The 24,967-nt window shown below is 42.3% G+C and overlaps 1 protein-coding gene and 1 long non-coding RNA gene across 4 annotated transcripts in view; one reads left to right on the top strand and one right to left on the bottom strand.

The window, feature by feature from the left end:
- Positions 1-2,824: 2,824 nt before the first annotated feature.
- SWAP70 (switching B cell complex subunit SWAP70) overlaps positions 2,825-24,967 on the bottom strand; it is a 75,289-nt gene continuing 53,146 nt past the window's right edge. For both annotated transcript variants that reach the window (XM_025459453.3, XM_049098773.1), the window contains exons 5-12: positions 23,492-23,638; positions 22,244-22,352; positions 19,680-19,861; positions 9,512-9,619; positions 7,793-7,959; positions 5,694-5,892; positions 4,563-4,659; positions 2,825-4,033 (exon numbers count right to left, since the gene is read on the bottom strand). In XM_025459453.3, coding sequence (XP_025315238.1) covers positions 3,927-4,033; positions 4,563-4,659; positions 5,694-5,892; positions 7,793-7,959; positions 9,512-9,619; positions 19,680-19,861; positions 22,244-22,352; positions 23,492-23,638 — 1,116 coding nt within the window. In that variant the 3' untranslated portion in view covers positions 2,825-3,926. The remainder of the gene's footprint in view (positions 4,034-4,562; positions 4,660-5,693; positions 5,893-7,792; positions 7,960-9,511; positions 9,620-19,679; positions 19,862-22,243; positions 22,353-23,491; positions 23,639-24,967) is intronic.
- The window catches only part of LOC125753229 (uncharacterized), a 35,062-nt gene continuing 32,563 nt past the window's right edge, over positions 22,469-24,967 (top strand). The window contains exon 1 of one of the 2 annotated variants that reach the window (XR_007404517.1): positions 22,469-22,685. This is a non-coding gene — a long non-coding RNA (uncharacterized LOC125753229). The remainder of the gene's footprint in view (positions 22,686-24,967) is intronic. The other variant, XR_007404516.1, reaches the window with a different exon arrangement.

Here is a 24,967-nt window from a genome sequence, read left to right as displayed (position 1 = left end):
TACAGGGCCTTGGGACTCAGGGGTTAAGTTTTCTACACTCCTTTTAGGATTCCTTGTGTGTTCCGGGGAAACATATTTCAGATGCGAATGGCCTTCAAATGGGAACAGAGAGCCCAGTTTGGCAGCCCTAGGCAGTGGTGCTGCTGCTTCTCACGTGGGAGGAGGGGGCTGGGCCTGGGCTTCTGAGGGGAGCAGAGGGACAGAGGAGTGTGGAGGTGGCAGCGATCCCGGCACCCTGAAAACCAACCTGTGGGCTCACAGTACATCCCTGGGAAGCTGGCCCAGGATGGCCCATCAGGAGGGCAGAGCATCTGAGATCAGAGGGAGGAAATGCACAAAGTGGGGCCCACAGAGGCCTGCTCTGAGACCCAGTGTGGGCGGCAGGGGTCAAAGCAGAGTATCAGCTGAGGGGAAGAGGCAGGGTAGCAAGGGACAGGAAGTGAGGGGTTCAGATGGGGAGGAAGAGTCAGCTGCTAGCCTCAGGGACTGAATGGAATGGGGGCTGCTTGCCTCTCCCCACTCCACGCCTTGCTGGCTCTCAGCCAAGCCCTGTAGATTGCTGCTGAGGAGGTGGACATTAACAGGGGGAAGGTCCGCAGTCCTGTGGGTACGCAACCCTAAGACAGAAGAGGACAGAAGAGGAACCTGAGGCTAGCTCTGGTTGGAAGTTAGTGTCCACCACAACTTGGCGACTGCGCAGGGCCGAGGACTCAGCAACCTCAGGCCTACAGAAGCTGAGCATAGGACTAGAGCAGTCAGGGCCCTCCCTCCATAGAAAGCTGAAGCATGGACACACAACTGGCTGGGGTAATGGGGGACAGAAAGACACTGAGGTAAACATGTTTGATGTCCAAATGTAAAGAGGAGGCAGAGCGTATAATGAACTGCATCCTAGAAGACGTATTCCAGTGTGGATTTGGCTCGTCCCCTTCCAGGTACTTCTCTGCAAAGTGAGGGGTTTAGACAGACTGACCTCTAGGGACTAGCCTGGCATTCTCGAGGCACTAGAGTTACAAATAGGGACCAGAACAAACCTTGTGTGTGAAGCTGATACATTTTACTTATAGAACAACTATGCATTTCCAGCATCCCAGGAGGTTCACTTACGCTCTTTTGCAATCAACAACCACCCTTCATACCCCAGGGTCACTAGAATTCTGACTTGGAAATCCACCAATTAGCTTTGGTGGTTCTGGAAATCAATAATCATGCAGAATGTTCTCTGGTTTCTTTGCTCAACGTGATGTGAGATTCATTCATGTTGCATCTCTCAGTGATGTGTTAGACCTAATAAAAAATGCAGTATCCTGGGGCACCTGGGTGGCTCACTCAGTTAAGAATCTGCCTTCGGCTGAGGTCATAATCCTGAATTCCCTGGACCAAGTCCCCAGTCTGGCTCCCTGCTCAGCAGGGAGTCTTCTTTTCCCTCTGCCCCTCTCCCACTGCAGGCACGCTAAGTAAATAAGCAAGGAAAGAGGAAGAGAAAGAAACCTATATCTTAAATGATTCCCAAAACTGATCCTTTCAATACATTTTGAGCCCCAGCTGTGAACTGGTGAAGGCTGGGCAGTGCCTCTTCCCACCCCATGTGGCCTCAGGCTAACTGCTCCTGGCTCTGCGGGCTGCTGTGCCTTGCTGGCACTCCTCTGAGGGCACAACAAGAGGCTCTGTCAAGCGGAACGGGCACCGAGGCAAGGCACACCACCAGCTGGACAGTAAATCTGACACTCACTCCTTACCACCCACTCAGTGGTTCTGGTAGACCCTCCCTCCCTCTTCTGGAAAGAAAATCAAGGTCATGGCAACTTTTGTATTTCACACCTCAGCAACCTGCATCGCAGAAAGACTTTAGAACATAGCCAAGGCAATTCTCTTTGGATCTGTGTTAAAAGGGCAATTTTACAGAGTTTCTGAAGCACAACGCCCCACACTGGCTTGTGCCAAGGCTCCTGCCATCTGCTCTCTGCCAGCTCACAGAGCAAGTGGCCTCCCTCCTTCCCATTTCTACCGAAGAGGTCAACTCCTGGGACTCCTTGAGGGAAAACCCTGACTCGTGTTCTGGACACTAGAACTTGCCTCTCTGTAGGGCAGGTTTTCTCAGCCTTGGCACTACTGACACCTCAGGCCAAAAGACTCTTGATTACAGGGGACCAACTGTCCCTGAATTATGGAATGTTTGGCAGCATCTCTGGCCTCTCCACACCAGATGCCAGTAACACACACAGTTGTGACAACCAAAAATGTCTCCATATGTTGCCAAATGTCCCCCAAGGGGGCAAAATTGTCCCCTGTTGGGAACCACTACAGTAAAGAAAGATGTTTAAAAAAATACCAGTGAGTGTGTGCTCTCTCCTTCTAGAAGGGAAAGATCAGCTTTCCAAGACACAATCAAGCTAGACCGAGTGAGTGGGCCAGCTTAGTCCACAGTAGGCATTTTAATCCTGGCAACCGTGTGAGACTAAAACAAAAAACCACACTGTTTACTCTGGTAAAAACCGAAAGAAAAACTAACAGGCATAAAAGGAAAATTCGGGAAAGCAGAGGTTAAGAGGATTCGGAGGTAAGGGCAACAATGAGGGAGAAACCATCTTTGTAAGTTCCCGTTTATGAGCGCACACGTCGGCCATGGTTTCCCACATGAGTGACTCAAACACCAAACATGAAGCCATAGCTAACCTCATGACAGCTCTGGTTTGGGGGGGTCCAAGCTCCAAACTCAGTATTTTCAGGAAGTATCCCTAAACTCAAGTTCATCTCATTCTATGAAAATACACACACATACACACGACCTTACCTTCTGTTAAATCAGACAATTTAAAATGCATGCTGTTCTGGTACTTTTATTTTCTTACTGAGTCCATTTTACTAAAAAACAAAACAAAAAAAACCCAAACATACAAAACATTTTTAATACATCTTAGAAAATTAGCAAAAAATTAAGAAAGTTCAGCATATTACATTGTACAATATTTAGGTAAGAATACTTGAAAATTATAAATATTTGTTCCCTCTCAACATAGGACATCATAAAAATACATTTTTAAAACTTTCTTCATGTATAATTCCTATAAATGATCAAGTCCCTATTTATTAAGGAAAGGCCTGATTATGACAAGCATTCACACATTCCTGAAATGTTCTGTACAGTTAACTACAAAAGTAAAAGCAAGGGGTCTGGCAGCACACTGACCGCTGAAACCATCTTAAATATTAGAAAGGCTTCAGTTAGTATCAAATTATCATTCCAAATGGGATTTACCGAGTTCATCTCTGCGCTGTCTTTGATTCCTAAGTTTCTATCTCCGCCAAAGCACTGCGTGAAGGCATTTCCTTCCTGGAGCTGATGCCACGGGGCCGGGATGTCAATCAGCATCAGCAGAAACCGATACATAGGGGACAGCGACCTCCCAGCGCAGGCCAGGACCCCCCGGGCCATGGGGACCCCTGAGTGGGGGCCACTCGCAAGTAGCCATGGCAACTGGCTCCACGAGGCAGGCAGAGCAGTCAATCTAGCTGGAAGGGCATGTGCTGGGGAAAGGCTGAGCAGGGGCCCCAGCGGTGCCCCCACCCCTACCCCTACCCCCGTACCCATGGCAGCTGGTGGCACCCGCCCCCCGCCGGCTCTGTGCTCTGCCTGATTCCAGCAAGCACCTGAGGGAGCTAAAGGGAGTTTTCAGAAGCTGAAGTTTTCCAAGAAAGTAAATAAAGAGCATGATAGTGTCGACTTTTTCTTTTCATGTAGGCCCTTATTTTCAGGAAGATAAACAAGAAGGCTTCCTTCGTATATTGAGCTGACAGGAGGCAGGGAAGGAAGAAGGGTTGGAAGCAGCCAAGCCAGTTCCTGTGTGTCCAGCATCAGCATCCCAGCTACAGCCAGAGGGTGCACACTCGACGGGGCCCCTGCCCGCTCGTCACTGCGTCACTGGTCACTCAGTGCTCTTCTTCCCTTTCCAGCTCTTCTCTCTCTCTTCAAGTTCCGCCTGGGTGAACGCTGCAGGGCCCCAGTTAGTGATCAGGTGGGGGTTTTTGGAACCTAGGGACAAACACACATTACATACAGGAAGTCCCATACCCTTCACTTAACACAACCGTTTTCCCACAGATAAAACAGTAACTTTCTCTTTTATTTCTGAGAAATATCCATAAATGTCATACTGGCCAAAACAACCAGAAGACGTGCACAAGAGGAATTACCTGGGCCTTCTGATCCTTTACACAGCAAATTATTTAAGAGAAATTGACCCTAACTAGCTTTTTTTTTTTCTTTTTTTTTTTTTTAAAGATTTTATTTATTTATGAGAGACACAGAGAGAAAGAGAGAGAGGCAGAAACACAGAGGGAGAACAGGCTCCATGCAGGGAGCCTGACGTGGGACTCGATCCAGGGTCTCCAGGATCACACCCTGGGCTGAAGGCAGCACTAAGCCGCTGAGCCACCTGGGCTGCCCCACTAGCTTGGTTTCTATATATTTGGGCTAACGAAGATTTTCAGCACAACTCAAATACAAAAATAAAACAAAAATAAACTGGAAATATATCTGAACACTTCAAGGAGCATGTTACCTGGCTCTATCAATCGGATTAACCCTTCATGCTGTGCCACTTTGTCCTTCCAGCTCTTGGTCTTACTAGTTGCCATCTCCAGCTTCTTCTTAACTCCCTGGAACAGAAGTAGATTTCGGATCATGCAGACACAGTGGGAGTTTAAGAGCCAAGTAATAATGTCTGGGCACTTACTACATCCTTTTGGGTAATCCCACGGAATCCTCCAGCCACTCTAAAGAGGCAGGAACTCTTACTACCCGCATCTGACAGACACAGAAACCGGAATGCAGAATCTGACTAACCTGCCCAAGGGCGCCCCACACACCTAGTTGCAATGCTGCACAGGAATGTCTCCTGCGTGCACATCAGGCTCACCGCCCCTAGGCTCCACATCCCGTCTTCCCCTCCTGCGTGTGACTTTAGGGTAACTCTCTCTGACAGCTGACACCACTTCAGCTTCATCAGTAAATGGCCCTGAAGGGACGCTGAGGAAGGAGGTTTGCTTCCAGGTTCCACTGGACCCTTCTAAGTTGCTAAGAACCTGCCACTCTTCTCAGCAGCCTAGCATGTGGGGCACCCAGGTCTCACCCCAGTGGGACTTAGGGACACCGCCCTGTGGGCTGCTTCCTCCAGTGCTCAGAGGACAGCCTCCCAGTCACAGCTGTTCTGCTGTCCAGGGGGCCAAGGCCAGGCCCTCTTCAGGGAGGTCAGGATCACTGGCAAGGAGCCAGGGGAACCCTCCTGCATCTGTATTCCCCCTCTGGGTGCTCGGCCTCAGCCTCAGAGGCACGGGCTGCCTCCCGTAACTGCCGTTCTACCTGTAGTTCCTGCATCCTTAGAGTCTTCTCTATTGCTTAGCAGGTAATCCCCTTGTTGTGGGTAATCACTGCTTCTATTAAGCTTCCCGTGTTCAAATTACTGTGTGCCTCCTCACTGGACATCACCAGATCCACCTCACCACCTGCAAGAACTACTTCTTACAGCTAAGCAAAATTCTCACTGTAGCCTCTTAAAATAAGCAAATATTATTTCTCAAGGTTTCAGTTTTTACTTTAATTCCCGTTAGTTAACATAGAGTGTTATATTTAGAGGTCTAAATGTTTGGTTTTACCACTTTACATGCACATTTGCAGGGATGAGGTTAATTACCTCATACTGCTCAAGTGCCTGTTTCCGCTCGAGCTCGAGTTGCTCCAGCTGTTCCATGGCTTCCTGAAGGGCCTGTTCTTTCATGACACGCTGATTCTCCAACTCCTGCTTCTCTGCCTCGGTTGTCTGAATGGCCTGCTGCTGCTCCAAGTGCCACTTTTCTAGTTCAGCCCTCTTGGAAGATTCTTCCTCTAGCAACCTGTAACACAGAGAGTCAGGATCAAACCTGCCTGGGCTCCCACACCCACCCTAGCAGGTGATAGAGCCACTGAGAGGAGCACACAGACCTCAGGTCATCTAATCCACCTCCCTCATTTTACAAGGAAGAAACTAGGAGCCACAGAGGCCCATATTCACAAAGTTGGTAAGGTAACCCATGTATCCTGCCCTGCTCCTGTTTCACCCTTTTTTTTAAAACAAAAGTAACATTTATGAAAGGTTTAATGTGCCACAAACTGGGCCAAGAGCTAAGTGTATTTTCCCAATCCTCACAATAAACTTAAGTGCTATCAATATGCACAGGTCAACGATGAAGAAAGTGAAGTGACCTGTATCAAGTCATTCACCTGGCAGGTAAGAGGGCCAAGTTTTGAAATTTGCCTGGTTGCTAGAGCATTAAAACACTTTTCATCTAATACAAACCTATTATCAAGGACAAAGCTAACAAACTAATAGAAGGTGAAGGAAGAAGGAGCCAACAAAAGGCAGAATAAAACAGATACCACTTACTGAACAATCACTACATGTCAGAACCATAACTTCATGATTGCTAACCCCCCATCAATCTGCAAGGTATTATCATCCCTCCAGATGAAGCAATAAAAAATCAGGGTGTTTAAAAGTATGTTGCTCAGGTAGTAGTGGATTTTAACCAAGGTCTGTGTGACTCCAAAATGTTATCTTTGAATAACTGGCTATCTAAGAATATCCAATTACGGAGACATTTAAATATACTAACGTATAATCCAAACCTGTACCCAAAGTACAGACAGTGTAGTTAGATGCCAGCCCAGCACGGGGCACACCTCCAGTGGCCTGACCATCAGCATGCTCTTTCAAAGCCAGTGACTGAAGGAATAAAGTAATAGTCCAGACAGCCTCCTGTCACCACTCCCAGCAGGCCCTCTATGATACCCTGCGGGCTGGTTATCCTGAGGGATGGGCCACCCACTGCTTCACAAATTTGGTGAGTTTATTTACAGGCAGCCTCATCCCTAGGAAGTTCTTCCTCAACTAGAAGGAGCTCTCCCACCCACTACCCCTAGTACTACACAAGACCATTCACTCCCTCCCCCTATGTCTCCTGGAGTGTGAGATCCACAACTGAACACAAGACTGCAAATGTGGTATGACCAATGTTTACCTACTCAGTGTACATGTAGTATGCACCTTCTGTGTGCTTTTCTAGGGACTGAATGAGACTAGAAAGGCCTGTTGTTTCTTCATCCTAGTGGTAAGAGTATGGAGGGGAAATGGACATTTGGAGGTATTCAGGCTACCCAGTGTGAATCCCCTTCATGTGTCCAAGGAATCTACCACAGTAGGAGTCTTGGTGGGAAGCAGGGCCCATCTCCCACTACATAAGCCACAGACCCCCGCCCTCCTGCCCTTTGGCAGCCAGGGCTCAGTGGAAGCCTGAGCTGGGCTTGGCTAAGCAGATGCCCTTCCTGGCACTCTGACACTGAAGCAACTGACACACAGGAGCAGAGACAATGGAGACTTTATCTTGCTGCTGGTGGCAACATCCAGTGTTGAGTGACAGCAGAGGCAATGGTGACATCAGCAGCATCCTCAATGATCTCTCCCCCATGGATGGGTTTGTGCTGTGGTTGGGCTGCTCAGCCTCCTTTGGTTAAGCCAGTATTCAGGTCTGGCCACCTGTCTGCTCTAAAATAGATAGAAGGCCTGTCCAGAGCCCCAGAAGCAAGGCTCTATCAGGGCCCGAGAATGAGAACAAACAAGTTGGCCAGCCAAGCCTCCAGGGTCTTTCCAATCTGGCAGACAGTCCCCCCTCTTCACCAGGACCTTAAGTCATTCCTAGAAATGTCGTTAGCCCAAGCAAAGTACTTAAAGGCACAGGATACAAACTGATGTGGCACCTGGCCTGAAGCTTCCTCACAGTCTCCTCATCTTGCCGGGCCTGTCTCTCATCCTCGAGAGCCTCCTGCAGCTTTAGGTACATGTCTTCCAGCTCCCGTACTCGCTGCAAATACTGTTCCAGTTCAGAGGACTTCTGGGCAACCTGTTCTTCCATCTGCTGTCTGATCTGATGGCATAAAAGGGTCACGTTAAACTCAGGTTGCTTTTACCCTCAGGGCAAGTCTCCCACTGCTCCACCATCATGAACGATGCCACTGCCCACAGTGCATTGGGGTGGGCAGGGCCCAGTCCTTCCCTCCCAGAATGGCAGGTGGAGGAAGGAAAGCACCAACTCAACACCAATACCAACACCACACCCAGAGTCTGGGGACACAAACTATGATTCCTCCCCAGTAGGGTTCCATCCCTTCCATGCCACACTTTAAGGTCAAGTCAAGAAAAAAAAAAAACTATTTCCCTGAATAATTTCTTTTTAAATTCTTTTCTATTATAATGCCACAACCTCTTTACCCACAATCTTCTCCAAAAGGAATGAATCTCTGCCTTAGAACAGTCAAAGGATTAAAATAAAGGGGAACGGGAAGACTGAGCAACAGCCAGGGTCCTCTCACTTCTGGCTGCTCAAGGCCCCTTTGCTCCGTCCCTGGGGCACATCCAGCCCTGGGGGGACTCAAGTACCTAAGTTAGTGCCCTAACAAGTATATGTGTTCTCCTTTCTGAATTAAACAGTTTTAAATCTCTGCCTTAAAAATTGAAAGACAAGGACATCTAAATGTAACAGCACAGTATGTGTCTGTAGTTTATAAAATTCTCACTGCTCACTTCATCCTCAGAAGAGTCATGAGATATCACATGACAAGGCCTCCAACTTAAAGAAGAAAAAAACTAATGCTCAAAAGCAGGTGCAGAGAGGAAAGAAACCCAAATCTTCTGGCTGTGAAAGCCGTGCTCCTTCACCCCACATCTGCCTGCCTGTGTAATTTTCTCTCATAACAGGAACACGTCTGTCTCAATGCGAAGCAACAAAAAGTTACTTAAAAAATGTCAAGAGCATCTACTTAATGGAGAGTGGGCTCAGTTCTCTTCCACACATTACAACTCTGTACACAGACCTGTGTTCCAATGAACTAGCTAATCACCTAAAGCAACCTGGCTCTTGGGTCTCTTGGGGGATGGGAACCTCTAAGATGAATCAGAGCTGCTAAGAGCAGCAGATCAGAATTCGTATGTTCTCATGATCTCAGAACCTCCCCACGAACTTTGCTCATTACAGAAGAGAAATACCATGCTTACTTTTTCCATAGCTATTTATTTTCCAAGCCAGGACTCTTTGAGAAGGAAAAGGGATGCTGTTAATAACTATATCCGGATAGCAAGGACTATCCTAGGCAAACCAAGATATATAGTCACCCTAACCACAGTATTTAGCCCCCACCCCATTCCATGAATTTCTCTTCTGGAGTCCTGAAAGCAAGGTTTATATCTTTTTATCTTTAGATCTTTGGCATGGTGCCGGGCACACAGAAGGTGCTCAATAAACCCATAATGAATAAAGAAACACAGAACTTCCCCATAGCTCACTGCATGTCAGAAGCATAGCCTAGCTGACACAAAGGCCTCACTCTGGCTTCCCAGGCCTTGGCCCCTCCCGCTTCACCCAGACTGGCTCTGTGAGCCAATGCAGCAGCATTCCAAGTTCCCAGCTGTGTGGTACTCACAAGCTTCTCTCGCTCCAACTCTGTGCTGAACCTGGCCTGTAGTTCCACTTGAGTCTGAAGGCGTTTCTTTTCTTCTTCTGCTGCACGAGATGCTGCTTCTTCCAGTTTCTACCCAATCAAAAACCCACCCATAGAAAAGCAGTAAATATTAGAGTGGAGGTGTGTTAGAAAGTGAAATGGGGGCACCTAAGGTGGCTTAGTCAGTTAAGCATCTGATTTTGGCTCAGGTCATGATTCCAGAGTCCTGGGATGGAGCCCTGCATCTGGGCTCCCCAATCAGTGGGGAGTCTGCTTCTCCCTCTGCCCCTCCCACTGCTCATGCTCTCTCTCTCTCTTTAATAAATAAAATCATGGGGGATCCCTGGGTGGCTCAGGGGTTTGGCACCTGCCTTCGGCCCAGGGCATGATCCTGGAATCCCAGGATCAAGTCCCACATCGGGTTCCCTGCACAGAGTCTGCTTCTCCCTCTGCCTGTGTCTCTGCCTCTCTCTCTCTCTGTCTGTCTCTCATGAATAAATAAATAAAATCTTAAAAATAAATAAACAAAATCTTTTAAAAAAATCTATATATGAAAAAAAGGAGAAAAATGGCCACACTTAAGCACATGGGAATAGCCAAACATTCTTAATGTTCAATCAAGATGGAAAAAAAGCTTTTAGATCCACTGGAATTCCATTCCAACAATTTTCCATTCAATATACAAAATAAATTAGGTAAATGAATGACTTTTTAAGTCTGAAGAACATCATGAAAAGAAAATTTTGTATAGTCATTGAGTTAAATTTAACTTGCAAATGTACTCATGAGGTTCAACATCTATTTCTTTTTTTTTTTTTTAAGATTTTATTTCTTTATTCATGAGAGACACAGAGAGAAACACAGAGGCAGAGACACAGGCAGAGGGAGAAGCAGGGCCCATGCAGGGAGCCTGACGTAGGACTTGATCCCATGTCTCCAGGATCACACCCTGGGCTGAAGGCGGCACTAAACCGCTGAGCCACCCAGGCTGCCCTCAACATCTATTTCTTGAGTTCTTTCTGTACGGTTTTATCATCTCACACATTATTCCTTAAAACTTAACAGAGCTTGACTTAACAAGGGTGGCAATGAGGAGCTCCATGGACCCATTCCCCTAGTGGAACATCCATAACTGGTGAAAATAATTTAAAAAACAAACAAACAAACAAAAAAAAAAAAACACCAAAACAATGATTTAAAGTCTCTGGAAATTATCTTAAGAGCATACAGCAAATTGAGACCATTTATCCAAGAAAATCTACTAAATCTTACTAAGAACAGTGAGTCTGTGGCATTTGAGCCATAGTGTGCCTTCTTCCTTTCCTCCCTACAATGTCAGTGAGAACAAAGTTCTACTCCTGGTAAAGAGGGAGCTCTTTCCTCAGCTCATAGTCTAGCTACAGTACCCCACCCCAGAAAGAGCAGCCACTAGTATTCTCATTCTTTCCAGCCCCATGTTGCAGAACCTCTATTCCAAGCAAAAGTGACTAAGAGGTCTGAGACTCTTTCTTCCACCCAGCCCCGCTGAACTCAGGGATGACAGGCGGAAATTACTAGGCACAATCAGCCCCTTGTCCCAATTACCTGTACAGAAGAAATTCCACACCAAAAGAGGCAAGCCTAGAAGACCAGAGGCTACCACCTCCCTCTGGTGACAGGCTCATAAAGCAGGAATACCATGCCAATAGAAAGAGACTATTTGTTTCTGCCACGAGCTCCAGAGCACTGGCACATCGGTTTGGCCAGACAGATAGGCAAGATCAGAAGTTCTCCCCAAAAGACATGACATAACTTTTTAAAAAGATTTTATTTATGGGATACCTGGGTGGCTTCAGCGGTTGAGCGTCTGCCTTTGGCTCAGGGCGTGATCCCCAAGTCCTAGGATCGAGTCCCACATAGGGCTTCCTGCGGGGAACCTGCTTCTCCCTCTGCCTATGTCTCTGCTTCTCTCTGTGTATCTTTCATGAATAAATAAATAAAATCTTTAAAAATATTTTTTTATTTATTTATTAGAGAGAGAGAGAGAGAGCATACAAGCAGGAGGGGGCGTGGGCAGGCAGAGGAAGAGGGAGAAGCAAGCTCCCTGCAGGGCTCAATCCCAGGACCTTGGGATCATGACCTAAGCCAAAGTCAGATGCTTAACTGACTGAGCCACCCAGGCGCCCCAGAAATGTTATTTAAAAGGTTATTTAAAACACAGGGTGAAGAAGTTCAAACTTAATGATACTCTTGAAAGCAACAGAAATTTTAAGGAATTAAGAGGTGGCTCATTGCTCCACAAGACCAACAAACTAAACCACAGATCAGCTAGAAGTTAGAAACTGAGACAGAAAAGAGCCCTCATGTAATAGGAACAAGTCTCAAAGACCACAAGTGGGCTTGAATTTAAGTAATATCAGACTCCGGAGCAATTTAGGTCCAGTGCCACTGTTGAAAACAATAGAACTCTAACAGCTGGATAGGATACCAAAAGAGGCAGACAGCTTAACAGAGATATCAGAGACAGAGACACACAAAGAGAACCGTGCTAACGTCCTGGTCATCCCAGGGTGCTTTGTGCGTGCCCAAGGCTGTGCCTGAAGAAGACAGTCAAGAGGCTTCACAGTGTGAAGAAAACAGACCTCACTGTAATAGCCCAGCCACTCACTAAACAAATGAACAAGCAAACAGCATGCCCTGAGGGGAGGGAGGAAATCCATACCCAGAGTTGCTACAATATATTGTCTAAAAAGTCCAGTTTTCCAAATGGAAAGATATTTCATGATCATGGATTGGAAGAATAAACACTGTTACAATGTTCCACCCAAGGCAATCTAATGTAATGTAATCCCTATCAAAAACCAACAGCATTTTTCACATAACTAGAACAAATAATCCTAAAATTTGTATGGAACCACAGAAGACCCTAAATAGCAAAAGCAATCTTGAAAAGGAAGAACAAGACTGGAGGTATCACAATCCCAGATTTCAAGATAGACTATATAAAGCAGTAATAATCAAACAGTATGGTACTGGCACAGACACACAGATTAATGGAAAAGAACAGAAAACCCAGAAATAAACCCACAATTATATGTTCAATTAATGTACAACAAAGGAAGCAGGAATGGGAAAAAGTCTCTTCAACAAGTGGTGCTGGGAAAACTGGACAGCTACATGCAAAAGAATGAAACTAGATCACTTTCTTACACCATACACAAAAATAAATTCAAAATGGATGAAAGCCCTAAATGTGAGACTTGAAACCATAAAAATCCTAGAAGAGAGCACAGGCAGTAATTTCTCTGACATCACTTCAGAGCATCATTCTTTTAGATAGGTCTCCTGAGGCAAAGAAAACAAAAGCAAAAATAAACTATTGGGACTATATCAAAATAAGTTTCTGTACAGCAAAGGAAACAATCCATAAAACTAAAAGGCAATCTACTGAATGGGATTAAATATTTGCAAATGATCTATTTGATAAGGGGTTAGTATCCAAAACACATTAAGAACTGATAAAACAAAACAAAAAAAAGAACTGATAAAACTGATAAACTCAATACTAAAAAATATAGTAATAATAATATAGTAATAATAATCAGTTTAAAATGGGCAGAAAGGGGTGCCTGGGTGGCTCTGTCAGTAAAGTGTCCAACTCTTGATCTCAGCCTGTGTCTTGATCTCAGAATCATGAGTTCAAGACCCGTGCTGGAGCCTACTTAAAAAAAAAGGGGGGGGGGGGGGGACAGAAAACATGGGCAGACATTTCTCCAAAGAAGACCTACAGTTGGGCAAGACACACGAAAAAGATGCTGAACATCACTCATCAATCAGGGAATGCAAATCAAAACCACAATAAGATGTCACCTCACACCTGTCAGAATTGCTAAAATCAAAAACAAGAAACAAGAGGCGTCAGCAAGGATGTGGAGAAAAAGAAAGCCTCATTCACTGTTGGTGAGAATGCAAACTGGTGCAGCCACTCTGGAAAAAGTGTGGAGATTCCTCAAAAAATTAAGCACAGAATTACCATATGATCCAGCAATCGCACTATGGGGTATTCCTCGAAAGAATACAAAAACATTAATTCAAAAAGATATATGCATCCCTATTTTTATTGCAGCATTATTTACAATACTAAGATATGGAAACAACCAAATGTCCATCAAAAGATGAATGGATAAAGAAAATGTGGTGTATATACACACACACACACGCGCAATAGAATAGAACTCAGCCACGAAAACGAATGAAATCTTTACCATTTGCAACATGGATAGATCTAAAGGATCTACTACAATGGTAAAATTCAGAGAAAGACAAATACCATATGATTTCACTCATATGTGGAATTGAAAGAAACAAAACAAAGAAAAAAAGAAAGGAAAAAAAAACAGACCCTTAAATACGAGAACAAACTGGTGGTTACTAGACGGGAGAGCTGGGTAGGGGGAATGGGTGAAACAAGTAAAGGAGATTAACAATACACTTACTGTGATGAGCACTGAGTATTGTATGGAATTGCTGAGTCACTATAACGTATACTTGAAACTAATGTGACACTGTATACTAATTATACTGGAATTAAAAATATTTTTTTTAAAGATTGTATTTATTTATTCATGAGAGAGAGGCAGAGACACAGGCAGAGAGAGAAGCAGACTCCATGCAGGGAGCCTGATATGGGACTCAATCCCGGGACTCCAGGATCACGCACTGGGCTGAAGGCAGGTGTTAACCCGCCAAGCCACCCAGGGATCCCAAAAAAATAAATTTTAAAAATAAAAAAAATGTCCAGTTTTCAACAAAAAAAAATTATATGAGATGTACAAAAGAAATATGTGACACATATATAGGGAAAAAAAGCAGACAACTGATTGCCTTTGAAGGGGCCCTGATGGTGGATTTAGCAAACATTTCATAGAAGTTATATGTTCAAAGAACCAAAGGAAACCATGCTTAAGGAAGTAACAAAGTATAGAGATTATGAATAAAAATATATAAATTATATAAATTATAAAATATAAAAAGAACCAAATGGAAACTCTGGAGTTGACAAGCAAAATAACTAAAATAAAAAAATCACTAGAGGTTCTCACCTATGTATTTGGGCTGCAAGAATCAAAGATCAATAGGGAGAAATGCAATTTGAAGAACAAAGAGAAAAAGGAATGAAGAAAATGAACAGAGCCTCAGAGAAATGTGGGACACTGTTAAGTGTACCAACATCCACATAATGAGAATTTCACAAGAAGAGGAAAGAGAGAAAGGAATAGAAAAATGTTTAAATGGCTGAAAACTTTCCCAATTTGATGGAAAACATTAATATACACATCCAAGAGTTCAACAAACTCCAGGATAAACACAAAGAGACACATACTCACACACATCATAATAATTAAACTACAGAAAGACAAAAAGAAACTCCTGAAAGTAGGGATCCCTGGGTGGCGCAGCGGTTTGGCGCCTGCCTTTGGCCCAGGGCGCGATCCTGGAGACCCGGGATCGAATCCCACATCGGGCTCCCGGTGCATGGAGCCTGCTTCTCCCTCGGCCTGTGTCTCTGCCTCTCTCTCTCTCTCTCTCTCTCTCTCTGTGACTATCATAAATAAAAATTGAAAAAAAATATTAAAAAAAAAAAAGAAACTCCTGAAAGCAATAGGAGAAGAATGATTCATCACACACAAGAAAACACCAATAAGGGGCAGCCCAGGTGGCTCAGCGGTTTGGTGCCACTTTCAGCTCAGGGCCTGATCCTGGAGACCTGGGATCAAGTCCCACGTTGGGCTCCCTGCATGGAGCCTGCTTCTCCCTCTGCCTCTCTCTCTCTCTCTGTCTCTCATGAATAAATAAATAAAATCTTAAAAAAAAAAAAGAAAGAAAGAAAAAGAAAACACCAATAAGATTGAGAGCTGACTTTTCTTAAATTTTTTTTTTAATTTTTTATTTATTTATGATAGGCACACAGTGAGAGAGAGAGAGGCAGAGACACAGGCAGAGGCAGAAGCAGGCTCCATGCACCGGGAGCCCGACGTGGGATTCGATCCCGGGTCTCCAGGATCGCGCCCTGGGCCAAAGGCAGGCGCTAAACCACTGCGCCACCCAGGGATCCCGAGAGCTGACTTTTCAACAGAAACATGTGACTAGTACTGAGCAAAGTACTGTAAATAGAAGTGAAATGTGATACTTCTGGGCTGGAGTACTTAATCAGCAAATCATTGAACACTTTTTTTTATTAAAGATTTTATTTATTTATTTGACACAGAGAGAGAGAGAGCACAAGCAGGGGGAGTGGCAAGGCAGAGGAAAAGGGAGAAGCAGACACCCCACTGAGCAAAGAGCCCAATGTGGGACTCAATCTGACCCCAGGATCATGACCCAGGCCAAAGGTAGACAGCCAACCAACTGAGCCATCCAGGCACTCCACTGAACACTTTTTCCTCTGGTACAATGAATAGCAAGACTTGAAATAGTAGCTATTGCACCAGCTTGGATTTCATAATTATAGATGTATATACTCTGCTCCAGCAATCCCACTTCTAAAAATTTATTCCAGATACATTGAAATGTGTATAAAATGACACAGGTACAAAGTAATTCCCTGCAGCACTGCCTATTTAATCAAAGATTAAAACAACCCAAATGTCCATTGAGAGGGGACTGGCATTGTTTTCTTAATTTCTCTTTCTGATAGTCCATTAGTAGTGTATAGAAACAACAGATTTTTAAAAATATTTTTAATTTAATTTAATTAATTAATTTGAGAGAGAGAGAGCACACACAAGAAAGCACAAGCAGAAAAAGGGACAGAGGGAGAAGTTTAAGCAGACTCCTCACTGAGCAGGGAGCCCGATGTGGGATTATGACCTGAGGATCATGACCTGAGCTGAAGGCAGATGCTTGATTGACTGAACCACCTAGGCACCCCTAGAAACAACAGATTTTTGCATATTGATTTTTTATAACTTTACTGAATGTTTATATTAGTTCTAACAGTTTTTTTGACAGAGTTGACAGTTTTTTCTACATAAAACATCGTCATCTGCAAATAGTGACAATTTTATTTCTTACTTTTCAATTTGGATGTCTTTTTCTTGCCTAATTGCTCTGGCTAGGACTTCAAATACTATGTTGAATAAAGGTGCTGAGAGTAGGCATCTTTATCCTGATCTTAGAGAAAAAGCTTTCAGCTTTCCACCACTGAGTACAATGTTAGCTATAGGCTTTGCGTGGTATTTATTATGGCAACATAAATTCTCTCCATACTAAAGAAATCATGCAGTATTAGCAAACCAAGTTAAAAGAACCATATACCATGATCAAGTGGGATTTATTCTTTTGTATCATTCAAAATTTGAACCATATGATTATATTATCTATACAAAAGATTGTATTTTTTAAAAGAAACCAAAGTATAAACAAAAGTTATTTGGGAACAGAGGGGGATGAATAAGTAAAACACAGAGGATTTAGGGAAGTGAAAATAAGCCTGAATGATATTGTAATGGTAATACATGTCATTATACATTTGTCCAAACCTACAGAATGCAGAACACCAAAAATGAACCTTAAAGTAATCTATGGACTTTGGGTGCTATAGGTGTCAGTGTAGCTTCATCAACTTTAACAAATATATCACTCTGGAAGGGGAGGTTTATACCAAGAGAGACCATGCATCTGTTGACACTGGAGGTATATGGGAAATCTCCATTATCTTCCTTTTAATTTTGTCATGAACCTAAAAGTACTCTACAAAAATAGTCTTTTTTCAAAAAAGAATATTTGGGCAATCTCTTTAAAGAAATCTATTACTTTACAGAAACTACCATAATTTCTTGTTCCTTCTTCCAAGTGAGGCCAATCAAGTCTTACAAACCTCACAAATGTTATCAAATTCCAGGTGATTAAAATATTCATCCAAGCAGGTTTTTTCTAAATATGTTTCAATGAAAATTGATGAATTTTATTTTTTAACAAGAAAAATAAAATTAAAGATTATGAAGGGATCTATTATAATTCTCAACATTTACCATCAAGTTAGTTGCTTAAGTAATTCTTGTAAAACTAGGTAGTAGGAAAACTGTCTACTTTGGCCTAGGTCCTTGCCAACACTGGGCATACATTCACATAAAGCAGAACAGAACATGTACATGCTCATGGGAGGCAGAGTTTAAAAGAGTCCATATATAGTTTAAAAGGATGCCAGATGCCTAAGTCTCAAATGCATGATGCTAAGTCAACGAACCCAGTCTTGAAAACTTATATACCGTGCAATTCCATTTAAATGACAATTTGGAAAAGGCAAAAACATAGAAACAGAGAATAGATCAGTGATTTCTAGAGGTTAGGGATTAGTGGACAATCTGAGTATAGGGGACAGTGTGAGGAAATTCGTTGGGGCATGAGAATTTTCCTTCATTCTGTCTGTGCTGGTTACAAGAATCTAGACACATATAAAAACTCATGAAACGATATATAAACCATGAATCTTACTGTTTGTAAACTAGTAAAAAATTAAAAGGGACACCAGAATTTTGTAATATAAATATACATATATATATAAATATAACTTGGAAAAAAAATAAATAAATAAATATAACTTGGGTAGTAATTTCAGGGGTATTCACTTTATGATTCTTTGTATATACTCTATATATGATATGTGTATATATAATGGAATATTCCTCAGCCACCAAAAAGAACGAAATCTTGCCATTTGCAATGCTGTGGATGGAACTAGAGGGCATCATGCTAAGTGAAATAAGTCAGAGAAAGACAAATACTGTAGGATTTCATTCATATATAGAACTTAAGAAACAAAACAGATGAACATAGGGGAAGGAAAGGAAAAATAAAATAAGATGAAAATAAGGAGGCAAATCATATGGGACTCTCACCTATAGTAAATAAACTGAGGGTTGCTGGAAGGGAGGTGGGGGGATGCAGTTATTGGGTGATGGGCATTAAGGAAAGCACCTAAGGTAATGAGCACTGAGTGTTATATGCAACTGACGAATCACTAAATTCTACCTCTGAAACTAATAATATACTGTATGTTAACTAAATTGAATTTAAATTAGAAAAAAAAGGAGGGATGATGGATAGGAACAACTATTTCTAACATCAGATGCTCACATAATTTGTAAGGTTATAAAAGTATTAGAAAATTATTTGTGAGTCTACTCAGAGGATGTCAGCACAAAGTGTGGCATTTTCATGGACTGCAAAGAGAGAACCCCATCAGGAATGTGGGGGCTGGGGATCCCTGGGTGGCGTAGCGGTTTAGCGCCTGCCTTTGGCCCAGGGCGCGATCCTGGAGACCGGGGATCGAATCCCACGTCGGGCTCCCGGTGCATGGAGCCTGCTTCTCCCTCTGCCTGTGTCTCTGCCTCTCTATGTGTGACTTTCATAAAAATAAATAAATAAATAAATAAATAAATAAATAAATAAATAAATAAATGAATGAATGAATGGAATGTGGGGGCTTATACTGTGAGCATCTCTCATACTCCAGGAAAAAGGTGCTACATAGGAGACACAAAAGGGTCTTTGATCTTATAGTTAGGAGGTGCTCACTCATTTAAGGCAGACAGGCTCAACCCATCCCAAACAAGGACGGTGCTTATACACTGAGGACCCACTAACACCCCCAGAATCATGATACAACTGAGCAACCAGTTTTTCCAATGAATGTCAACTATATAATCTACAGTACTTGACTTCCTAGCCCTGAGATAAAAAGAGAAACTAACCCAGACTCTGTATCTTTGACTCCAAATGGTAAGTGAGACCCACAGTTCTATACTAAGGGTATTCACAAGTAAGGATGGGAGCTAAGGGGAGAAAAACTAAAAAGGCAATACATCCTGCCCAGATCACCAAAAGTGACCTTGACATCCTTAGGGGAATAAAATTCCTCATACTTCTCTGACAAAATTCAACTGTGCTCACTATTCTTATTCTTTTTCGGTCAATGAAATGCCTTGGGCTGGGAAAACCAGGATATCTCTCTCACTCAGCAATCTAGACATACTTCCTGAGAAAACAATTTACCAAAACATCTCGCTAAAACTGTGCACCTGGTCTTGATGGAATCAAAGCTTATAAGGAAAGTAGCTGTGGCCCCCACAGTGAAACAGCCCTCCTCGGGCCCAGTGGCCATTCTCACCTTCCTCACGGTCTCCAGCTCCTGCTGCTTGTTTTCATTGGCAGCCTGAAGCTCCTTCATCTGTCGCTCCAGCTCCTCCTGTTCAGCCAGCAGCTTTTTCCGGAGTTCTTTCCGTCGCTGACGGGCTTCTTTATGTGGTGGGGGACTGCCCAACTTCAGCAGATGGATAGTAGAATGAATGGCTATAAAAGGTGTAGGTCAGAAACAGGGACAGACTGTTTATTCTTCATAAGCCTAAAATGCAGATGGCATACTGGAAAGAAAACCAGAGACCCAGTGTAGATTCTGATCCTGCCACTGAGTAGTGGTGTGACCTTGAGCGGGTCAAAACCTGCAGCATCAGTCTCCTCATCTCTAACATGAAAGATGTCATCTCTAGAGTCCCTACCAGCTCCAAAATTCCATAACTGCTTATCTCTGCTTAAATAGGTACTTGATTCAGGAATATCGCACACATTTGAAGAACTTAACAACACTTTCAGTGCCCTTCTCTATGTTTCTCAAAGGACCAAGTAAGAACAAGACATAGTAAGAGTTGAGGTTCAAAGTTCCTGATCTCTGATTTGCTACCTGCTGGGTTTAGTCTGCCCCTTATCTATGCCTTATGAAACCATATCCTTATACACTTCCTTCCTGAGATGGTAAGAGTAGCTATCATTTACTGAATACGTACTATAAGGATACCCTTTACATGCATTATCTAATTTTTATGTATTTTCCTTACTATCTGAATTAAATTTATTTTTTTCAATAGCTAACACTTTCACATTGTTCAAATTCAAAAGCATGAAAAGACATGGGAAGTCTCCCTCCTGCTCCCCAAGAAGTGGCATCTCCCTCTCCACTACCAACTAATGCCAACAGTTTCCTGTGCATCTTTCCAGAGATATTTTAAGCATATACAAACAAACAAACAAACATATAGATCCTCCATCTTCTTTTCACCTAATACACTCTCCTGAGCCTTGAGGGTTTTTTTTTCACTCAATTTATCTCGAGAGCTAGCAATAATATCTCTTTAGAGCTTTCCATATCAGTATATAAAGCATTAAACAGGCTACCTGGGTGGCTCAGTCAGTTAAGTGTCTGCCTTCGGCTCAGGCCATGGTCCCAGGGTCCTGGGATCAAGGTCCACATCAGGCTCCCTGTTCAGCAGGGAGTCTGCTTCTCCCTCTCCCTTTCCCTGTCCCCTCTGCTCATGCTCTCTCTCTCTCTCATGCTGTCTCTCAAATAAATAAATAAAATCTTTAAAAAATAAACAAAGCATTATACCCCACTGTGGGGACGCCTGGTTGGCTCAGTGGTTGAGCATCTGCCTTCGGCTCAGGGTATGATCCCAGGATCTGGGATCTAGTCCCACATCAGGCTCCTTCCAGGGAGCCTGTTCTCCCTCTACCTATGTCTCTTCCTCTCTCTCTGTGTCTCTCATGAATAAATAAATAAAATATTTTTTTAATAAATAAATAAAATCTTTAAAAAAATCTTAAAAAGAACCCCATTATGTTTCTTCCATTATTTATTCAACCATTTTGCAATTAATGGACATTTAGGTTGTTTGCAATCTATCACATTTCTGCAATGACATGGCATTTTTAAAATGTGTAAGTCTATCTTCATTATCAAATTATTAAACCTTACGAAAACCTCGAGAGGTACGTACTGTTATTATCCCCATTCTACAGAAGAGGAAAAACAGTTACAAAATTCATAACTCAAGTGACCCAGGGAAGAGGATTCAAACCTAGATACACTTGCCTCAAAATCTTAAGTCAAATCAAAATGACCACAATTTTCAGTATAACATAATTTTACTTATGTTCAAGAATATATGCAGAAGCCTCTTCCATGATTAAATAAAAAACCTCATATATGGTATTTCATGCTTTACTAATTTTAGAATAATACTTTAGTTTAAAAGTTATTAAATCAAAAGTTTGTACTCTTGGGCATTGGTGCCTCAGTTGATTGAGCGACTGAGCATCTGCTGTAGGCTCAGGTCATGATCCCAGGGTCCTGGGATGGAGCCCCCATCAGGCTTACTGCTCAGTGGGGAGCTTGCTTCTCCCTCTCTCTTTGCTCCTTCCTCTGCTTGCGCTATCTCATACTCTTTTTCTGTCAAATAAATAAAAATCTCTAAGAAAAGTTTGTGTTCTTAAGACAATTATTTGAAACTAGTGATTTCTTGTGAAAATAACAGATCTTGAAAATTACTGGAAATATTCAAAAGTGACTGCATTATTCCTCTTTTGTTATCTGTATTATTAAAAATTCAAGATGGTCACTTTAAAATTCTTCATAGTCTTTAAAAGGGGAAATTCCATTCTCTTTAAATAGTATAAGTAAATAAAATCTGAAATGTCCAGTTTATAATTTTCCCACAAATTCATTATGCAAATGAAATTGATGAAAAATTTGGGAACTCCTCTCACTTTTTCTTTCAGCTACTATGCTGCATGCAGAAATAACTACAATGAGGGAACAATGCTTTTAGTATCTTTAATAACGTTAAAAATACAAAGTCAGAACTCAAGTTATGTCATGACAAATAATAAAAATTGCCTTACCCTGAATCCACTCCTGTTTCTTCTTCTTATCTGAGGCACTGATTTCAAAAGTCTTATCAAAACATTTTATGAGAAAAAGGCACTTCTTTCCATCTTTGTCAGGCAAGGACTAACACAGAAAGCAAAAACAGCTTTTTAAAATTTTATTTTTAAGCATTTAAATTAAATCCAACCTTAATCATTTATACAAATCTGGCCGAAATTCAATGTCAGTGAAAAATGTCTATAAGGGTATATTTCTGGTTTACAGAATGCTATCCTCTAGGCAACAATACCTATGGTAACAGTGAACCCTGATTAGTATACTCCATCTGGACTGTGAGAACCACCAACACCTGATGGAGACACCATGCTTTGGCCTTCCTGAGCACAGTGACTGATACATGAACACACCACACCCCTTACAGGAACCCTGGAAGGTATATCCACGTTGTTTTAACAGGTATTGACTCCAGCGCACCATGAGGCTTCTGAGCCAGGGTGATTTCCATACCTGCCTGATGCAGATACACTTTCTTTGTACCTGAGATATTACTGCTAGCAAGCTATAGTTCCTGTCCTATATCCTTATAAGTAGACTGGTATGGCCTATGTTAATCTCGTGAATCTCCACGAATCTAAGACCCCTTAGTGGCAGTGCACACCCTGAGACATTAATATATCTATACTATTTCATCCATCAAAACACACTCATTTATAAGCGAGATTTTAGGTATTTTAAATGTTCTTCAACAAATACAGTTATGATAGTTCCGATATAAATCAAAAACTCAAAATGTATGTTTCTTGAAGACTTCACTTTATAGAATTAACAGCTATTAAGTAAGGTGTCCTGAAGGTCACCTAAAATATTCAAAGGTAATACTCATATTTTCTTTAGTTTTATTTACTGTATTCAAAATGGCCCAGAGTTCCTCATATATTCATGATTTCAAACCCTGTCTTACTGATTTTTTTTTTGCTTTTTTTAGAACTCCATTTTATTGAATAAGTGTGTTTCCTTAAATGTACAAATAAATCTGACTTAATCCCTATACTTTGTTCATGAGACAGAAAACAAATTCACATTATAAAAAAAACTTGTCAGGGATCTTTGGTTTTTGGTTCAGGAAGTTTGGCAACTGTACACCTATACTATTTTAGAAATGTAAATTTTAAGAGTATTTTAAGGTTCTAAAGACCAGAAGCAAGATAAAACACTTGAGCAGCAGGGGGCAGCATCAGAAAGTGGTAACAGTAGATTCTTACCTCCACACAGCAGTTTTCATCCAAGAGAATGTCTCCTTTCTTATCTTTCAGATCCTCACTCACATAATAAGAAATTATGTTGGGTTTTAGTACAAACCAACGTTCAGTCCAGTTTTTCCGTCTGTGGCCTTTTTTCATCATGTAACCCTATGAAAGATTAAATCTGATATAAATGCCTGGCCTTTTACTTTAAGAGCTAATATCTCTTCCTTGAATACACAAGTATCAGTGGTTCTTGACCTTTATGGATCATGAACCTATTGAGGACATAAAGGCCAAGGGCACTAAACCCAGTCAAATTCACACAAATACGTGCACACAAAAGTTTACACAGAATTCTGGATATGCAGAGACAACTGTCCACTGCACTCGCCATCCCCTAGTGCTATATAGATAAGTAGCCTTAGAACTCCTGGTGCCAAAAGCATTGTGATTTTTTAAAATTCTTTTTTTTTTTTTAAAGGAGGGAGAGAGAATCTTAAGCAGGCTCCACACCCAGCATGGAGCCTGACACAGGGTTCAATCTCATGACCCTGAGATCATGACGAGCTGAAACCAAGAGTCAGACACTTAACTGAGCCACCCAGGTACCCCTAAAATTCCTTATCTTTTAGGGATGTCTATTGAATTATTTATACATAAAATGACTGTCTGGGATTGTTTCAAGGTATCTTGAAGGTATTAAGCAAGTAGGAAGAGTAGGATTAACCATGTGTCAGTGGTTACTGAGGCTGGATGAATGGTATATGTGAGTTCACTACACTATTCTATTCTGATTAAAACACACACACAAAACTCTAAGTGATTGTCAGTAAATTAAAACCTCAACGAAACGCAAATTTATCTTTCAACCAACCAATCACCTTCTGGCACCAACCTCCCCTTCTACCTGACCTCTCGCTATTCTGGAAAAAAGAACTCTGCTTCAGATGAACAGAAAAGGAACTAGCAGGATTCTGGCTCCATTTTTTTTTTTTTTTAAATATTTTATTTATTTATTCATGAAAGGCACAGGCAGAGGGAGAAGCAGGCTCCATGCAGGGAGCCCGATGCGGGACTTGATTCCCAGAACTCCAGGATCACGCCCTGAGCTGAAGGCAAGCGCTAAACCACCGAGCCACCCAGGGGTCTCAGGATTCTGCTTCTAAATGTAGCTCCTACACTCACACTTCTAGGCCTATACTTCCTTCACTCATATTAGTCACAAAGGTGATATGACTGATAAAGTAAAAATTCATATTTTCACTTAAGCAAAATGACACGTTATCAGCCAAAGCCCTTCAGGGTTGTTTGAGAATAGCTGGGTTTTTTTTTCCACACTTATTTAAGAGAAAAGAGTGTGCACGTACACAAGGGGGTGGGCACAGGGAGAGATAATCCGAAGCAGACTTCCCACTGGGCATGGAGCCTGAAGCAGGGCTCAGCCTCACAACCCTAAGATTATGGCCCCAGCTGAAAACAAAAACCAGATGCTTA

Source organism: Canis lupus, chromosome 21 (assembly GCF_003254725.2).
Source record: "Canis lupus dingo isolate Sandy chromosome 21, ASM325472v2, whole genome shotgun sequence".
Classification (NCBI taxonomy): domain Eukaryota; kingdom Metazoa; phylum Chordata; class Mammalia; order Carnivora; family Canidae; genus Canis; species Canis lupus.
This window is presented reverse-complemented; position numbering and strand designations above follow the sequence as displayed.